Consider the following 19,460-nt stretch of genomic DNA (forward strand, 5'->3'; position numbering starts at 1 on the left):
AATTAGAATATTTTATATTTGATTTATGATGATGACATAATGAATGCATGTTAAATTATAAGTTATTTATTAAGCATTTTAATAAAATACAGATTAATGATGAATAGTTCATTAAGTACTAAATCATCGATTAGTATAATCTAAAAAATATATATATTAAATAAAATTAAATTTAGTTATTATATATTTATATTATCAATATGTAATATTTATTTCCGTTTCGTGAGAAGTGTGGTCGGCGGAGAGTCGCGGAAGCATGGCAATGGTTTTTGGTCGAGCTGCTCTCCGTCACGTCCCGCTACGTCCTACTATGAACTATTCATCCATCTTACCTTCATGGATCTTGCGCATCCCTCGCGATGCATCTCCAGGTTCATTTATACCTCAATTTTATTCCGATCTTATTTTGATAACTTTGATTTCCGGCCATGAACGATATTGCTTTTGCAAACCGCTGAATTCAATTAGACACTGTCCGAGCATTGCCAAGGGACTAACGGAGTGCTTCATTTTCAGAGATATCTTAAATTTTCATGACATTACACTATCGCCAAACTATGTAAGAATTGATTCTAGGGTTGTTGAATGAGCTAGTTTACAGTTGTAAATAATAATGAAAACGATTTTGATGGAATATTATGTGAAGGTGTTGATGTTTCCATTATAGATTTGTATTGTTATGTGCGCTGAGATGACGGGGGTGATGATGGCATACGCCGCAATATGTGAATGTATTTTCGGTTTGAACAGAGTCTATAGCAAGTCTTTAGTGGGGTATTTACTCTTTATTCGGAGCCTATTCCTGCACTATTCGTCTCAAGAGGGTAATGGTGGTGTTGGGTGAGTTCCGTCGTATGTTGCGCCACAATCTGAGATTCAGGGGATCTACATGCTTGTTTGGTGCGGCTCTGTCATTCAGGCACTGCAGATTCTTGCCTACTGGCGCCCAATCATCTTCTTGCAAGTCGAGATTCATGGGATCCATGTGCGTGTCTCGCACATCACTTTTCTTTGTGGTTTCATTCTTTCATCGGCACATTTCTAATACAGTGGACGCTTTACTTAACTTTATTAGAACTTTGTATCCGTGCTAGACCAATATTTTTTATTTTTATTTTTATTCTTTTCTTCTGATGGATTGGAAACCCATTGAAATCCAAGATGAATCGAAACATACAAAATTTTAATGGATCTTGAAGGACATTAGAAGTTGGTTAATTTGGATTTTTTTGTGTTTATAAATAGGACTATTGAGGCATATATCAACAACAACAACAAAAAGCCTTTATCCCACTTAGTGGGGTCGGCTTCATGAATCCTTTTTCTCCATTGTATCCTATCGAGTGTCATTTTTTCATTTAATTCCAATAGAATATGATCATTTTTTATGCAATATGCCCAAATCTTTTTAGGTCCACCTTTGCCTTTCTTAACATAAGTTGAGTCTAAAACATTTACTATCCTAACCGTATCATCAGATGGTCGACTTTTAATGTGACTAAAACATCTAAGACGGCTCTCTTTAATCTTGTCTGCAACTGGATCTACACCAATTTTTTCACGGATAGATTCGTTTCACATTTTATCTCCAAGTGTCAAGCTGCTCATCCACCTAAGCATTATCATCTCCGCAACACTTAACTTTGTAACTTTGTTTTATGCTTCCTCTTTTAAGGGCCAACATTCTTCGCAATAAAGCATATATATTAAAAAAACCTAATGTGAGTTAAATTTTGTTTTCTCCCAATTATTTCATGTGTTGTTGGATGTCGATTCTTGGGATTGTCTGCAACTTTTGATGGCAAATTTGAAATTTTGAAGAGATAGTGACATAGGGCTCTAAAAGGCCCCCCTAATGTGTGGTGCTGAACACGCGGGCAGAAACCCTGCGAACTATCATGTAGACAGGAAGCGAGATCGCGAAATTTTGTCATCCGGGAAGATGTATTGCAAGTCTGTCACACTCATCTTCATTTGTGAAGTGTTTTATGGATTCTTCTTGCCTTCTCACCCCCTTTATCTTTTGTGTAGAAGTTTCTTGGGAGTCTATAAATTGCTGTCCTTTGTGCGTGGGAGTCAGTTCTTGTTGTGTTTGCTTTTAAATCTTATGTGTGGAGATCTTTTCTCTGTTTCAATGTTGTATCCGAGGAGGTGGTGGTGCTCCGACTGTATACTACTTTGTAATGGTGTTGTATCCTTTTTTTTTCTTCCCCAATCATTCTCCTCCCCTCATTTAGCTGCGGGCATGTCCCTTCCTTCATTTCCTGCACTCAACTGCCTTATACCTGCAACTTTACCTTGCTGCCCAACCATCTTCCCCCCTTCCTAGCACTCCCAATCGACTACCACTTTCCTTGCTGTCCATCTCTTTCAAACCACCCTCCGCCTGCCGCCAGTCACCTACCATATTTGCTGTCTCTGCAATTCTGCACTTTTCCTCTAGCTGCCACCACCCCTCCGCAAGCTATCCGACCCATCTCGTTGGTCTCCATCACCCTTGGAATACACATGAGATGTGTTGCTCGTGTCATTTCATGTTTCATGTTATTATTTATCATTTATGTTGTAACCCTATTTTAATATTAATGAAAATTTTCTTTTTTATTTCCAGTGTTTTTCCTACTAGTTCCAGTATCAGATAGTTTCCTTGTTCTAGCATAAGACCAAAAATATTTTTATTTTTTATTAACATCCTAGCTCTTTTTGCTCAAAGAGTTGAGTGATTGATATGTGTGTGATTAGGATTTCATTAAGTTTGATACTCGACGGCTTTCTTTTTGTTGATATAATTTCTAGTTGCTATAGAAGTTTATATTGATAATCATATATTTTTTTTTGCCTATTTTCATACTTTGGTGACTTTTAAATTATTGTTTGGAAGGAATGAAGCGTATTTTGTTAGTTGATATAAAAAAGCGATTGATTGTTGCTTAAATTGATAGTTACAAAAGAACCAATAATGAGTTTTTGTTTATTTCTTTCAACATTTTATTCTAAGTTTAATGTGAACTACAAGATCCAAAAATATTTTACAATAACGAGGTAGGTTCAAAAGATTTGCGTTGACTCTATCTTGAAATTTCTCATGACCTGCTAACATTCTTCCTTGTTAACAAATATTTCATTTGACGATATCCTTCTTGATTGCATCCGAAAAATTTATTGAGCCAACCAAGGTCATATTAGTGTTAACTCAAATAACGATAGGAAAATCAAATATTTTTAGTGAAACTCAAATATGGACTTACAAACAACCTACTCGAATAGGAAATAAAAACAATTGTGACACACAAAATTGAAAGTAGCAACTAATGCGATATAAACGGTCAAAGAGGGTAGATTTGGGGTGGTACTGGTGGCCTGTGAGGGTTTGGAAGGTGGCACGGGGGTGGAAATGACAGTTGACCAGCAAAAAATACCAAGACAACGGTTTTACCTCGGCCGAACAACTAGTAGAGAACTGGGGGACGACGTGTGAGGGCTATCCGTGTTGATGGCAGCAAGGGGGAAGGATGTCTGCGGCGAATGGGAGGAGTTGCGACAATGGCAGGAGGTTGGAATGATAAAAATAGTTGGCCAAGTGGCTGGAGCAATAAAAGACGACCAAGATCAGCTATTTCCAAGCGGTGGCAGTGAGTGGGAATGACGTCGACAGTGGCGGGGAAGGCGTGGGACTGCGGCACAACAAAAGGAGAATTGTCTTGAGGGTCCGACAATGAGAAGGATGGCTGGACGATGAGGAACTGCAGAAATAACAACAAAATGACTATTTTCGAGGCAGCTACAACTAGGAAGAAAGCGTGTTAGCAAAGCGAGAGGAGTGCAAAAATGGATTGAGAAGATAATTACCACATGGAGGCCAAGATATGGTCGAAGCACTACATGAAACCTTAGGATACAACCCTTGAAGGGAAGGATAGGCACCGACGACTTTTCTAATACAAAAGACACAAAAACTAACCCTAGAACAACAAAAAATGTAAATATATAATAATATGATGAATCAGATTGGGCTCGAGGGCCGACCGTCTTCACTACACAGAAAAATTTGGATCGCTTCGGTCCAGGTGAGCAGCAGGTGCTTGCTTGGTCGCGGGACCACCCTAAAATTCCCTATAGTCGGCTATCATTCTTCCTTTTTAACGGGCATTCCATCTGATGATATCCTTCTTGTCCGCTTTCGAAATATTTCATTGAACCAACCAAACACGGCTCAAAATGTCTTTTTTAACACTTATCATAAACTAACTTCTCTAATTGAATCTTCTTCTGCTTGCTACCAAACCTGAATCTCTTGCTCTGCAAATGTGCCCTCTTATCAAACTTTCATGCTTGTTTGTTTTTGGTTTTTACGGTTGTAAGTGAAGCAGTGCACTCAATGAATAACTCGAACTCGCCTCAATTAAAACTTGATCATGCTCGTTCAAATTAGTAAATAAATAAGCTTGAGCAATTTTTAAAAGCTCAGAGCCTAAATAAAATAAACATGAATATAGTTGAATTTGTTCATTTATGTTCACGAGTGAACTCGTTTGTTGTTCAATAAGTAACTCATTAAATACTCGATATTAAGTTCGTTTGATGATAACTCTTATTATATACGATATATTATTTAATTAAAATTTAATTTAATAGAATTTCTTTAATTATAGATTTGATTTTTTAAAGTTTAGGTGTTAGATTTGAAAATACTTAAGACTCATGTGGTACGTATGAAATGTTCTTTAAAATTAACTTTAAACCCGTTCAAACCTCACTTTCTTTTGGCATCTTGCAGTTTCATATCTTTTGGTATTGCTCGAAACATACGAAGCTCTAAGTTGTTAGTGCATGCAAGCATCGAAGGTAACAATGAGATCGCGCAAGCATCGAAGGTAACAATGAGATCGCGATGTGCAGGGATTTCTAAATCTCTAGTCTCTCGTATAACTCCTTTTTCCATTTTGCTCATAAATTCTACCTGATTAAAAAATGATGTAAAGAAAGTGCAGTGCAATCATTGTAAGTTATATATGATAAAAAATAAAGATGATGCAACAACTCAATATCATAGACATCTACAAAATTGTTAAAAAAGGTTAGAAAAATAACGTGTATAGCACTATGAGAAAACCAACATCTATATCTAAATGTGGGAGTTGGGTGTAAACTTGGAAGTATGATCATACTAAAATATGAGAGATTACATCCCATATGATCATGGTTCATGAGTTACCTTTTACATAGTTTATAATCAATAAATTAGTAGGTGAGATCGGATTTGTAAATTTATTTGTTGAATTTTTATATGTAAATCTAGATAATCATTTGAATTTTTAGCTCGTTTAATTATACGTTCACTTGTCATGAACAAATCAAGTTTTAACATTGAAAAATTTAAACAAGTAAAGCTTGAACAATATATGAAAGCTCGACATAAGCAAAAGCCGAACATAAACAACTTATAATTATATCAAGCCAAGTCCGAACTTTGATACTCGACTCAATTGCAACCCTAATGGTTTCCAACGTTATTTGAAATAGTTCAGTTTATTTTCAATTCTTTCAATTCTTTCAATTCTCTGGCTCTCTTTTCTTTTCAATTCTTTCAATTCTTTCAATTCTCTGGCTCTTTCAAGTAAAAGAAAGCATTCATTTATGTCAAAAGACGCTAATGCTAATGTCTCGCTGAAGTTTGTGACACTTTTCCTTCAGGGTGCTGACGTAGTGAGAGGCATTTCGGGATAGGGAGGTGTACTTTGCTTCAGTCATGAATCTGTAGATTAGGTTGAATAACTTGTCGTACAATGATAATTTAGCTGATGCTTGAATCAACCAATTCTTAAATACTTCTATAAAGTCATCCCACCGAATCAATGTAAGTGGTGTTAGCCCAAGCTTTTTCCTGTTTTGTGTTTGTCACCATTTTTTTGCTTCACCTTCTAAGCATGAAAATGGTTGATATCACTCTTCTGTTGTCTAAACAAATCATACCATCCAAATTTTTTTCATTTATAATAATCAGTAATGGTTGGATTACTAACTACTTTAAATGCATTTGGCCTGAATTGTCTGAAATATTCTGAGATGCTGATCAACTTTTGTGCTGAATTTAGATTTTTGCCTACTATTTGTGGATGATTTTTCAAAAGAGGTTATTTTATCCACTACATGAGAGATCAAATTAACGATATCCTACAACTCGTTGGCTTGAGACTTCATATTAGCTCTATTTTGTGCTCCACTTATGTTAGAGTTATCCACAACTTGCATTTCTGATTCATTAGTTGACTTGAATGATTGATCATTGATTCTTTCTGACACTTCTTCAGATATATTTATTTGTAATTGCACAATTTTAGTTATTTAATATAATTTATCCTTTAATACTTATATTATGCACAAATTACTTCCTAATATCTTATATTGACTATCCAAATTAAATTGACCTATAAATCTATTTTAATTAACTTAATTTTAATCTCATTCCTACTTCCTTTAAATTAATCATGCTTCCATTATCGATTTTAACTTCAACATTGGCTCTTATACTACTTTCAATCACACAACAATCAACTTCTCCTTAGGTCAACCTACAATATAATAGAGAAGGACGCTTCGTTAGGATTTAGTTTTAATCAACACTCATCCTAAATCATGCTCTTTAGGATTAGAAGAGTAGCAAATTAATCTTATTAAATTATTACAAATACCTACAATAAAATCTTTGATATCAAATATAAGCAGGAAAGCATGCATAAATAAATCCTCATATTAAAATACAAAGCTTTTATATTACTCAAATATATAAAATTTTATGTACCCCAAATGCCTTTTATAATAACCCAAAATCTTAACATTCAAAAGCGATATAAAAGGTATATCACATGGTTAATTGTCCACATGTTTCTTACCCTTACTTAAAACATAAAATAAAATTAGTAATTTTGACTCAGTGATATAACCAATAATAAATTAAAATTCAATATCTAAAAAATGTGCATGCTGGTCAGTGACTAACATGAGTAACAACTATAATATAACAAACATGCTTAAAAGTATAAAAAAATATGATTTAAATGCAGTACATGAAGCAATGATCAGAAATAATAAAACTATTACTGGGAATTCTTTCATTCACTGTATTGTGCAATGTATCATATTCGTTTATTTTACTTTTATGCTTATTCTTATTCTCAGCCCTCTTTGTCATAGAAATGTCACAATGTATACATATGATGCTATTTGCAGTTTCCATTGTTTGATTCTATTATGTTCTAATATATTAGGAATATCACTTGATCTTGATAAGCTTAAGGTGTGTAGAGGCTAGCAACACCTGCCAATATTGATGTTATTTGCAGTTTCCATTGTTTGATTTCTTTTATGGGCTATTCATTAAAGGATTTATCATTATCATTCTACCAATTACTAATTATATTGAAAAAGAATCAGGAAGATGGAATTTGCTATTAATTTTTTTTTACATTGAAGAACGACTTACTATTGTTCTTGTATCACAATTACCAGAATTTAATAAGGTTTTAGAGGTTTCTTGTGATGTTTTTAATCTAGGAATTAGGGGAGTGTTGATTCAAGTTGGACATTCCATTGTTTGTTTTAGTGAGAAGTCAAATGATGCAATAGATAAATACTCTAATTATGATATAGAATTTTATGCGATTATATAATGGTTTTGATATTGAATGCGTAATTGTTTTCCTAGGAGTTTGTTGTATATTTGGATTGTCAATTGAAACTCTATAAAGAAAGTTGGGCACATTTGCGAAATGGGTTGACTTTTTATTGGATTGCACATATTTCAAAAAATGTTGTGCTGCAAGTAAAAATAAACCTCTTATGCCTTAAGTATGGTTGTTGTCCACCACCGATTTTGATCATATTAAAGAGATTTATACTAATGTAAGGAAATTAATTAGCTATATATTGATTCAATTACATTATTATTAAGGGTGATTTTTTTTTTAAGGAAACTCAACTTTGCATTTGCAATATGTCTTAGCATCTACTTCAACTACTTGGGATAAGGCTAAAAATGTTGTGAATATTTTCTAGTCTTAAAGTTATGTTCTTGTTATTTTTCAATGTATTTTGATCAAGGTAAGATTATAGCTGTCATTATTAATAAATATTATTGGCATACCTTGAAACAAGATGTTGCATGTTTAATATTACAAATTAGAACACGCCAAACGGCTAAAGAAAAGAAATATAATATCGGACTTTATACATCATTTCTTATTTCATACAGAACTTGTGAGGATGTGAGCATGGATTTTTTAAAGATTATCATGAACAATAAAAAATATAATTCTATTTTGATTTGATTGGTCACTTTTAAAAATGGCTCATTTTATTCTATGTTTTAAAACTGTTGATACCTCTGAAACTTCTAATTATATTTATTAGATATTTAATTTGCAAGGACAACTCAAAAAAAGTTTGTATCTATATAGACTTCAAATTTATTGTTTTGGGAAAACTTGATGGAATAAAATGAGAACGCTATTAATGATTTTAACACTTGGTGTCCACAAACTAATGGTCAAGCTGAAATAGTTGGTAGGAGTTTAAATGATATGGTATACTATCTGATTAAAAAAGCACGCGTCAAATAGAGATTTGATTCCACCTATTATTACATTTGTCTGTAATTCATCTTTTATAGTTCTTTGGCCCTTTGAAATTATCACAGGTATTTAGCTTGGAAACCAATAGATCTTGTTCAGCTTTCTATTGAGTCTAGAACAAGTGAATTAGTTCAATCATTTGCAAAACATATGTTTGTTATGCATGAACATATTCACAAGAAACTAATTATAATTATGATCTCATTAGAAGCATAGAAAAAGAACTTTAAATCTTATTGTATTTTCTTGATCCTATCGAGAATGAATTGTACTCTTCAAATTTTAACTCTCTCTTTAGGTTTTTTAAACTGCTGCAAACAACCTAATTCAATTAACATAAAAAGAAAATTAATTCCCGCTTTCAAATTTTTCTTTTTTCCGAGATCGTAAGATTTTACTGTATTTTGTTTATTGTGTCCTCAGTTTTGTTATATTTATTCATTTCCACTGATACCCTTGGGATTCACAATGAAAGCTGCTACCTGGCTAGATTTTCGGTTAAATATTTTTTAGTTGATTTTCCTCAGTCCACTGCTTGTTCTTTATATAATTTCCACGACTTTTTCAATTATTGTTAAAACCAACTCTTCTTACTCTCTCTTAATTTTAATTTCTTGGATGAATATGTTGGAAAATTTTGAAACTATAAGTTGGTTCCTACTATTTATGTACTTGAAAACATGGAATTTGCAGTTTTTGACTGGATTTTAGAGGATTATTAGAAATTTCTTATTTTAGTCCCTTCCATTGATTGCTATTATTCATTGTTATTGTGGAATTTCAGATTTTAATGGCTATTATATTATTATTTGGAACGAAAGAACTGTGCTTGTTTTTTTAAACATTAGAAGTGGTTGATTTTGTTATAAATTAAAAGTCGGTAACCTACTAATTGTGATTTTTGTGTGTTTCATCTTTTAGGTTGTATGATTTAACCTTAGAGCCTCGATTGCCTTTCCTTAGGTAAGCTTAGAGTTATTAGTGAGTTAAAATTGCCTAGTTGAATTACAGCATAAGTTCAACTACATTGTCTTTGGCTTCATGAACTACATGGTCCACAAAATGGCCAAGTTTTCAAGAATCTAAGAAGTGAAGGGAGTGCCTGTACCTTTTGCTATAAATGATCATCCAGATGTGTTTATGCTGAGGGAGAGACTAAGGTGTTCCAAGGCTTTGGTTTTCAGAGTGAGTTAAGATGAAGCTAGTCGTGCTAGATGGTCCTAAGCTTCCATTGTTAAAGAATTTTTAAAGAATTACTTTTACTGTTATCTCAAAAAACTTTCTAATAATTGTCTTAAACATTAACTGGGCCATTATCATTTTTATCTTGCAAAACAGTAGGATTCATTGTACTCGAGGCTCTTGTAAATTTTATTGACTATGCTATTGAAGCTTTTAGTTTTGCCATGTTATAAAACCTCACATAGATTTTGGTTTTAGTTGCAAGGTTTCAAATTCGTGCGGTATATTCAGAGTCCAAGTTGAAAGAAACTGCTCAACCAACGGAAGAACAGTCCAAGTTGAAAGAAACTGCTCAACCAACGGATAGACAGTTCTCCAACACTTGGAAGATTAAAATGCTTTATGATGGAGAATGCCCTCTTTGTATGCGTGAGGTGTGTTTCTTAAAGGGATAAAATGCGTATTGTTATAAGATTTTCTAGTACAAACATGTTATTATTTATTAAAAGTAATCTTGAGTTATATGCCCTGCGAGAGACTAACATACTTTATCTCTCTATACTAGTAAAAAAGTTGTATTTAAACCCTCTTTTAATCAATTAAGATCTTTTTCTATCGAGAGCCTTAATTTTGGAAATGTGGAGACTTGATTTGATGCCAGCTAATTCCAGGATATTCAACATCAGCTTCATTAAACTTATACCTACTTAGAGGTTTTGATTTTATAAGTCATTCTTCTCATTTATTTTAGTTGAGTGCTTCATGATTTGATTTTTATTTTTATTTATTTTAGTTTTCCATCTATAAGGTTCTTGAACTTCTATTTCTCCATTCATTCCATGTATTTCAGGTTAGCATGCTTAGAGAACGAAACCAAGCTTATGGAACAATTAATTTTGTGGACATAAGTTCAGATGATTACTCGCCCGAGGAAAATCAAGGCCTCAACTACAAAACTGTATGTCTTTCTGGCAAAATATTTATGGTGTGGGTTCTTTTCTTAGTTTTATATATAGAATAAAAGAATCTGATTCTCAATTCTGTGCGTCACGAATACTTCATAATTTTTCAAAGCTGTATGGTACCGAAAATGCCTGATGCAGCATAAACTTAAAGAACCATGAAATAAGGGAATCTTTGTATTTAGGTAGATCTACATATATACCCCTCAATTTCTCTGAATTTACATATCTAACACCTGAACGTCAATTTGTACATACATACCGCCTTATCTATGCATGAAAAGGTGTATTTCATTTTTTAAATGTTAAAATGGTGGTATTTTTGATGTGATATGAAAGATTTGGGTGGTATGGATGTAAAAAATAAAATTTAGGTGTTGATTTGTATTTAATATATCACATTTCGGAGATGCATGTGTTGGCATTGAACCTGGAATGTGATATATTAAATACAGGGCTTAATGAAGCTCTAAACCAATCTGAGTAGGGCTTAATCAGACAGTTCAAGGATTGACTGAAGCCCAGATTAGGAGGGTTAATATTATACTCAAAAGATTGAGAAAGTGCTAAAATTTGGCCTGGTTACATACTTCATAAAAAGGTTTTATCTTTTAATTATGCATTGCACTGATTAATTACTTCCTGAATTCATATTCTCTTCAGCTTATGGGGAAAATACATGCAATTCAATCTGATGGAACTATCTTCACAGATGTTGAAGTATGTATTGTTCTTTTTTAGCACGCAATTTATGAACTTGTTCAACTGTACCTTCTACCTCTCTGAACTACTCTTACACTACAATTTATAAATTTTAGATATTCCCATTTTTTTAATACAAGAAGAATGATGACTGCTATGCGACAAAATTCTGCTTCTTTTCCATTTGAAGATGTTGTTGTAATAGTTCTGTTTTAGTTATTGGGGGAGAGTGAATGAAGAATCGGGGAAAAGAAATGAAGAGTCAGGTTGTCAAACGGAGGAAGAGGAAAGGAGGGGTTGGGTAAATGAATGAAAGGGGGAGATGAAATGAAAGTGGTCGAAAGCTGAAGAAGTGATGTTCGCCAATAAATTATTGCGAGGGAGGCAAAAACTTACAAGTGAGTCGAACGACACATGTTAGGACTTCCTCGTAGTCGGAGGCAATTGACGGCAGAGTCTTACCCTAACCTACCAATGAAGAAGAAGAGGAGGAAATGAACGAACATCGCAGAGGAGGACGGGTTGAGTTCATGATAGACAAAGATGAGCCAATGTCGAGGCTCGTACGGGAGAGAATCTTTGTGGCTTTGATCGCTCGGTCTTGAGCGACCGAAGGAGAAGAAAGGGAGGGTGAAGTTGCTGCTTTGTAAGAGAGTTCTCGTGCGATGAAGGAGGGGGTTGCATCTCTATCGCATACAAAGGAGAGGAACAAGTGGAATCGTGAGTCGCGTTGCTGAAGGGAGGGCTCTAACGAGAGGGTTTTAAGGGTAAAAGGCTATATTATATATTATATTTATAAGTTATTATTTAAATATTAAACATAAATTAATTCAAGTTTCTTTAAAGATTAGGTTTTTAATTTTAAATGTATTTTGTGTAGATTATTAATAATTACTAATTTTTACAATTATCAAACTTAAATTTTAAGTATTTAAACATTAAAATAGTGCAATATAATAATAATTGATAATTAAATTAAAATATAATTAAATAAAGTGATAATAGAATATTCTATATGTGATAATTTGATAGAAGAAATACAAGTTAAGAGCAAGCAGATCATTCATCAATGATGAGAGTACTCATGCTCTTATACTATGGTAATATTTGCTTCTTCTAATTAAGGTTTCTTTAAAGATTAGTTTTTTAATTTTAAATGTATTTTGTGTAGATTATTAATAATTACTAATTTTTACGATTGTCGAACTTAAATTTTAAGTATTTAAACATTAAAATAGTGCAATAGAATAATAATTGATAATTAAATTAAAATATAATTAAATAAAGTGATAATTGAATATTCTGTATCTGATAATTTGACAGAAGAAATATATGTTAAGAGTAAGCATATCTTCCATCAACGAGGTGAATACTCATGCTCTTATACTATATTGATATTTTGCTTTTTCTAAACTAAATGCATTTGTTAGTATTATCGTTAGTTATATTGAAATTGCTCCAACTCATGATTTTGTATTCTATTGAATTTTTGTTCATATTGTAGGAATAATATGTATGCACGTTATTTTTGAACGATTTGACTTCTATGCAAATGTTAAATGAATATATTTTTTTTATTAGAAAAGGGATATTTTTATTGGATGCTTGTATGTACATGATTGACTATGATGGACTCACTCTTTGATGATACTAGTTGGGAACCACTAATATACCCGTGCATGTAAATGAAAAATGATATTGATATTGATGTATCTTAATTGACACAATTTTTTAAACGACGTCTCATGTAATAGTTGTATAGATATGAGAAAATATAGATATAGACTCTTTGAATATTGTTCTTTTTTCTTGTATTATTGTAATTTAAGAGTATGAGTTTTCACTAACTTGTTTAACTTATATATTTTTAAACTAACTTTTCAGGCTAATTAAGTGATTAAAGATGAACGATAAAAGGAAAAATGTTTATAGAAGATGCGGACAATCAGTAAAGAGGTAAAATTAATTTTAGTCCTTTAAGTTAATTTGATTAGTGACTCTTTCACCTGTTAATAGTAAGTTATAGAAAATGAATAACAAAATTTTTAAATTCACACAATTCGACCATCTATACCCGCCTTGGTAAATTCTAAGTCATGGGCTAGGTCGTGACAATGGTCCTAAGCCAATTTTATTTCTTTTTCACCAACTTATCATATCTATCTGGTTTTCCATAATTATCATGACCAATCTCGCATCTTTAGTATATCATGCTTAAGTTCCTAAATCATGAAACATGCTTTTCACTTTTGACATCTAGATTTATTTGAATAGCTGTTTTTGTCTTATAATAAATTTTTGATTTCATTATTTGAGATGCTAAATTTAGAATGACTTGTTTCTATTGATGTGGTACATTTCAGGCATCGATATTTAGTTTCCTTGGATTTGTTACAAAGGAAAAGTTATGGAGAGCTGTTTTCTTCAAACTTGTTTTGGGTTATTCTCAAATAACTCCAGAAAGAAAGTAAGAAAGAAAAAAAGAAAAGAAAAGAAAAGCAAAGCATAAAAAAAAAAAAAAACTTGGGATCTAATTATAACCCATACTGTAATCAGTTTCCTTAGCAAGAGAACAACACGTAATGATATAATGGTAATAAAAAGAGAGTTTTTGATTCATGCATCATAGGAAAAAATTAGAACAAGTTATGACAAAAGGAACTGAATTCTTGACACGGGCATCTGAAAAGAAATGCTAATAGAACGGCATTTTAAAATCCTAAGCAAGGCCTGCTGACAAAGCTGTTGCTAGCCTTCTATGGAGATTGTTCACCAATCAAGCGAACTGAAAGTTCATTAGTATCGGGGAAGACATTGTAGTGCAACTGAATCGATAACTTATACTCATAAATAATAACGCATATCAGAATAAATGGCAATTATGTCAAGGCATAAGTATAATAACTTTATAACTATCAACAAAGAACAAAATTGTTTATATACAGTAAAAATGTTTTTCATCCGTTGATTTGATGAAGTATTGATCTAACCCCTATATATATATATATATATATCTGTGTGTGTGTAATTGGTGGCCTGTTGGTTGGCAAGTTCGGTGTAAGCCCCTTTTTCGTAGGTTCGATTCCATCTGGCTTGAATTAGCACATATGGGGTGGACAGACAAATATTTCCGTCCCTCTCTCTCTCTCTCTCTCTCTCTCTCTCTCTCTCTCTATATATATATATATATATATAATATCCAAATTTATTGCCCTCATCATCTTATTTGCAATGAATTAGTTATAGGTTATTATAATGTACCCCTTTTGAACACATATTGGCATGTTAGTAATTTTATTACTTGCCTCTTATCATATTGGTCGGTTGCATGATTTGTCTTAATGGCGATATTCATATGGCATGGATAGTTAATTAGAAAAATTACGAGTTTTTTGTTGATGTGAACTGGGGTACATAATATTTAGATATAGTGATAATGTAATGGTGCATTTGAATTTAGAAAGGCTTCTATTAAGAATCATTAAAGAATTAAAAGCGGGAAATTTAGTGCATTTGAAAACTTGCAGCACATTGGAACTAATTTTTTGTAAACTAGAAACTCTAGGGAATTTTGGCATTAATCAAGTTTTAGTTTGTTTGATTTGGCCTTTTTCATTAATCTATTGATAATTTTATAAATTCTTCACGCCTTTCATTTCCTTATTTTGAAATCACATCCATCACTGCCAAATAATTTTATATACCTTGTCCTTCAAGCTATTTGGATGATTAAATTATGCCCACTACTAATGTTACATTTCAGAGACACTCTGTGTGCTAACATGACAGACCTATTTGTAATGAATTATAGATTATTTCTTAAGAAGCATGAAGTGCGTTTCTGAATTTGCTTGCTGAATATCTAAGCTCAATGCATTGGGGTTCGTTTTTTTTAAGTTGAGTTGATTGAGGCAAGATTGTAGCTTTTCTTTGTTGTTATTCTATCTTTGATGTTGTGGTTGCTTCTCTATTGTGTATTGGCCTATATTTCTATAACAATGCTGTTATTGGGTTATGATCTTTCCTATAGCAATGCTAATTTTGGTTGCTTTTGATACCGGAGTTAACCCAGAGCACAATAGGTAAAACAAATATTATTAGTGAAATCAAATAGGTGGTTACACTCAACATTGAAAGGAAAAATACAACAACACGATGCCCATAAATCTGAAATAATGATAGACACTACATAAGCCCTCAACTTGGGTGAATCTCAAGTGGTGGTGGCGGTTGTTAGGGGCTTGGGACGGTGGAGGCAAGGTTGGGAAGGTGCAGGGCTGTGGGGAAATAGTGGCAAGGTGATGTCAGCTTGCTGTCCTGAGCGGCAGCAAGCAAAGAATTGCTGAAATTGGCAGTAATCAGCAAGAGTCGGCTGTCTTGAGGGACTGGAATGAGGGAGGGCAGCAATGGGGTGAATTTCTGGGGGATGCAGCAAGTCCGGAAGAGGAGAAGGTGGATGTGAAGGTTCAATACTGCAAAGAAACAGGGATTTCCAGCAGTTTCGGGCGACAGCAGTGAAGGAAATAGGTGCAAGCAATGTGGGAAGGTTGGGTAATGGTTGAGGGCAGCTATGGTGGGTGGCAGCAAGCCTGGACAAGGAGGGAGGTGGCTGGAAATGGCCGGGAGTGATGTGGGAGGATGCGGAGGGGATAGGGGAAGAAAATCACTACCTCGGGAGAGTGCTACAACCGGAGCACCATCCATTCCCTCAGATACAACCCTTGAAGGGAGAAAACGGATGCTGGCGGTTGTCCTAAGAAAACTCATGCCATAACTGACCTAAAACACAATAAATAACATATATATAGTCTTAGAGCAAGGAAGAGTAGTCCCCGCTCCAAATAGGAGGGAACCATATGCAAGGGCCAATTGATTCTTCTCCCACTAGACCATACCTGTCGCATACAGCCCATGCCCCACCTCGCTAGTCTAGGCGCCCTCACACCGAGTATGGTGCTCCCACGTCTATCCGCGCCGGACATGGCGCTCTGGCATCAACTTATTTCATCTCTTTGTTCCTATAGCAACACATCTTGTGAATGTTTATATATTGTTTGATTTAGGAGTTAGTATATATCATTGAAGTAGCCCTATACTATGCAGTGATTTGTGTTGGCTGAGGATATCACAAAGCTTTACCATTACATGGACTTTTTTAGCTGTTGTTTTGAATTCATTTGCATGAAATCAACCTATGAATTTTAAGATTATTTGGAATTGAAATGGGGTTGTTCCTGTGCCAATTTTTTCTACCAATATAGGAATTAGAATTTCATGAATAGATAGTATGGAAAATGTAATTCTTCAGTTGTCATTCAGTAAAGTTTTTTATTCTAATTTCCAATTTTATGTGTGGAAGTTAAATGTGTGGTTCCTTCCAGTGTTATACAGGTGCGACTGCATAATTCTAGAAGTCATCTCTTTGTATTGAAGTGAGGCATGGATTTCCTTTGGTGGTTTTTCTCTTATTTTATTTATTCTTCTAAATACATTTTAAATTGTTTTGTTAGAGTCCTTAATTTTGTTGAAGTTTGATACAACTTAAATTTCTAGTTATTGTGAAAAAATTCACTTAAATTTCTAGTTAATGTGAAAAAATTCAATTACTCACTGATAACCATGTTTTGAATTTTTCATGTGTTTCTTCGGATTTATTTTATCATTTCATTATTATATGGGCTCTTATTCTCACATTATTTGGTTTGCACCTAAAATGTCATATTGGAGCTAACCCAAACAATAATAGGAAATTAAATGTTATTACTTGAAGTAAATATGCTTGAAAGAAAAAATACAACACACATGATACAAACTCGCTTGGAAAAATGGAAGCATTGTAGGGAAGGGGTTTTCGGGCTATGAAAGAGTGCCGACACTGATTTTGGGCGGTTGGAACAACAGGGCAGCACGGGACATCAGTCCATACAATAGCAGTTTGTTGTTTGGGGCGGCCAGACAATAGGAAAACAAAAAAGGGAAGGTGTTGCGTGCTGCAGTAGCGATGGCGGAGGACTGGGATAGTGAAGGCAGTGAGGATGGAGGACTGCAACGGCGATGACAGTAGATATGGGGCAATTGGAATGTTGTAAGCTGTCGAAATTAGCAAGAGGTAGGGCTGGCGGCTGATTCGAAAGGAAGAAAATAGGGACTGTGGAAGGGAGGTGATTGGAAAGAGGAGAACTGCAGGAAAGAACAATAACGAAAACTGTCTTGGGCGGCTACAATGAGGAAAGAGGTGTGGAAATGAAGCGAGGGTTGTGGAGAAGGAAAAGTTAAGAATAAATACTCCTCGGGAACGAGCTACATCCGAATAATCTCTCGACCCTTGGAAGAAGGACAACACTTTGGACGAGTTACAGTCGAAGAACCATCTCGTTTTCGGATACAACCCTAGAAGGAGAAGACTGGACGCTGACGACTATTTTCACAGAAATCTGATTAAAAAACTACAGGCCTCAGAATAGGAATCACATATATAAGCCATAGACAACTAGGATTGGATCTCTCTATGGAAATGAGGCGCCAATACCTCATGGGAGAGCCGATCGACCCTCCCAGGTTTGGATCGGTTCGGTTTAGACAATGCGGGAGAAGCCCACGACTCCTCTAAGCCGCACTCGCAATGTTATTGGCACGCCTAAGTGGGTTGGGGCGCCGTCACTCTAGGCATAATGCCCCCGCATTACCGCTTCGCAGGGCACGACACCCTAACATCAGTCTTTCAGGGATGAGGGAGCTTCAATCTCATATGTTAAAGCTTTTATCTCCTCATAGTAGTTAGGTCGGCCTCGCTGAAGGTATTGAGAATGACATAATCTTCTGAAAAGTCTGTCCTGTTGGCATTGACATTCCACAACATGTCATGCATTCTCTTTTGACACATCCGGAGCTAGAGCTTCATATAAATGTAGTTTTCAGCAATGTAACTCTTGAGCTCCTTAGTCTGAAATATTTTTCTTCACTTCTCGTACTCAGCGAAAGTAGCTAATAAAGTATGTATGTTAGGAAAAATTAATTTTGTGTTAAGCTATGCCACTGTCACTGGCAAATCAATCACATATGACCTCTTATTCTTCACTGATGAAACATGGATCCCATTGAAAAATCTCCTAAGAAAATTTTCAAAGTTGTGGTTCATCCCTTCTATCTAGACATTTGATGGTGGTACATTGTTGAACGGAATCTAATATTCAAATAACTTCATATAATCTTCCAGAAGTAACTTAAAATCTTCTCATCTTTGACGAGTTGACCTCTCTCAATATGGGTAACTCAAAAGGTAGGCTATATATCTAAAATGCTTAATTTATTTTATTTGGGGTTATTCTGTATGTGATATCGGCTTCTCAAACTCTTGACCATTTTGGACATCCAAGATTAGTCTTACTGATGCTCTGCTTAATGCTTGCAAATGTAACTTCTCGTTTTAGTTACTCGAGAAAGAAGAAACAAACTGATAGAGAAAATTAGGAAGTCGAAGAAGATTAAGTGAAGAGTTGAGAAACCAAACAAAGAGGGAGATGAAGCAAAGAGAAGGCAGAAGAATTGAGGGGAGATTGGGTTCGCCTATAAATCATGACAGACGACATACCTGGGAGTTGAGCAGCGTGCGAAGTAAAGGAGGACGACGTAGGAGGAGGCGACGTTGGTGTCAAGCAACGAAGGGGTTTCGAGCAGCTTCTGTAAGGGAAGAGAGGATGTTGTGACTTTCTTGAGCTTCGAGCAAGTAAGACGAGCTGAGCGTAGAGAAGAGGGAAGCCGACCATGTCCTAAGATCGCGGGAAGAGTGGCGTGAGTGTTCTATGTGAAGAAGAAAGGAAGAGCCGAAGAAGAAGAATGAACCAAGCCGTAGATTACCTCTAATACCAAATGATACCAGAGCTAACCCAAACAACAATAAGAATCAAATAGTATTACTGGAAGTAAATATTCAGCTAAAATGAAGCACGCCTGAAAGGGAAAGTACACCACAAATTTGCAGGAA

The 19,460-nt window shown here is 34.5% G+C and overlaps 1 protein-coding gene across 4 annotated transcripts in view; it reads left to right on the forward strand.

Annotated features, from left to right (window-relative positions):
- The first annotated feature begins 225 nt into the window (after nucleotides 1–225).
- Nucleotides 226–19,460, forward strand: part of LOC110025185 (uncharacterized protein At5g50100, mitochondrial) — a 60,050-nt gene continuing 40,815 nt past the window's right edge. For all 4 annotated transcript variants that reach the window (XM_020725500.1, XM_020725501.1, XM_020725499.1 and 1 more), the window contains exons 1-4: nucleotides 226–371; nucleotides 10,071–10,246; nucleotides 10,663–10,770; nucleotides 11,438–11,494. In XM_020725500.1, the coding sequence (XP_020581159.1) occupies nucleotides 257–371; nucleotides 10,071–10,246; nucleotides 10,663–10,770; nucleotides 11,438–11,494 (456 nt within the window). In that variant the 5' untranslated portion in view covers nucleotides 226–256. The remainder of the gene's footprint in view (nucleotides 372–10,070; nucleotides 10,247–10,662; nucleotides 10,771–11,437; nucleotides 11,495–19,460) is intronic.

The sequence above is a fragment of the Phalaenopsis equestris genome, unplaced genomic scaffold, assembly GCF_001263595.1.
Source record: "Phalaenopsis equestris unplaced genomic scaffold, ASM126359v1 Scaffold000294, whole genome shotgun sequence".
NCBI lineage: Eukaryota > Viridiplantae > Streptophyta > Magnoliopsida > Asparagales > Orchidaceae > Phalaenopsis > Phalaenopsis equestris.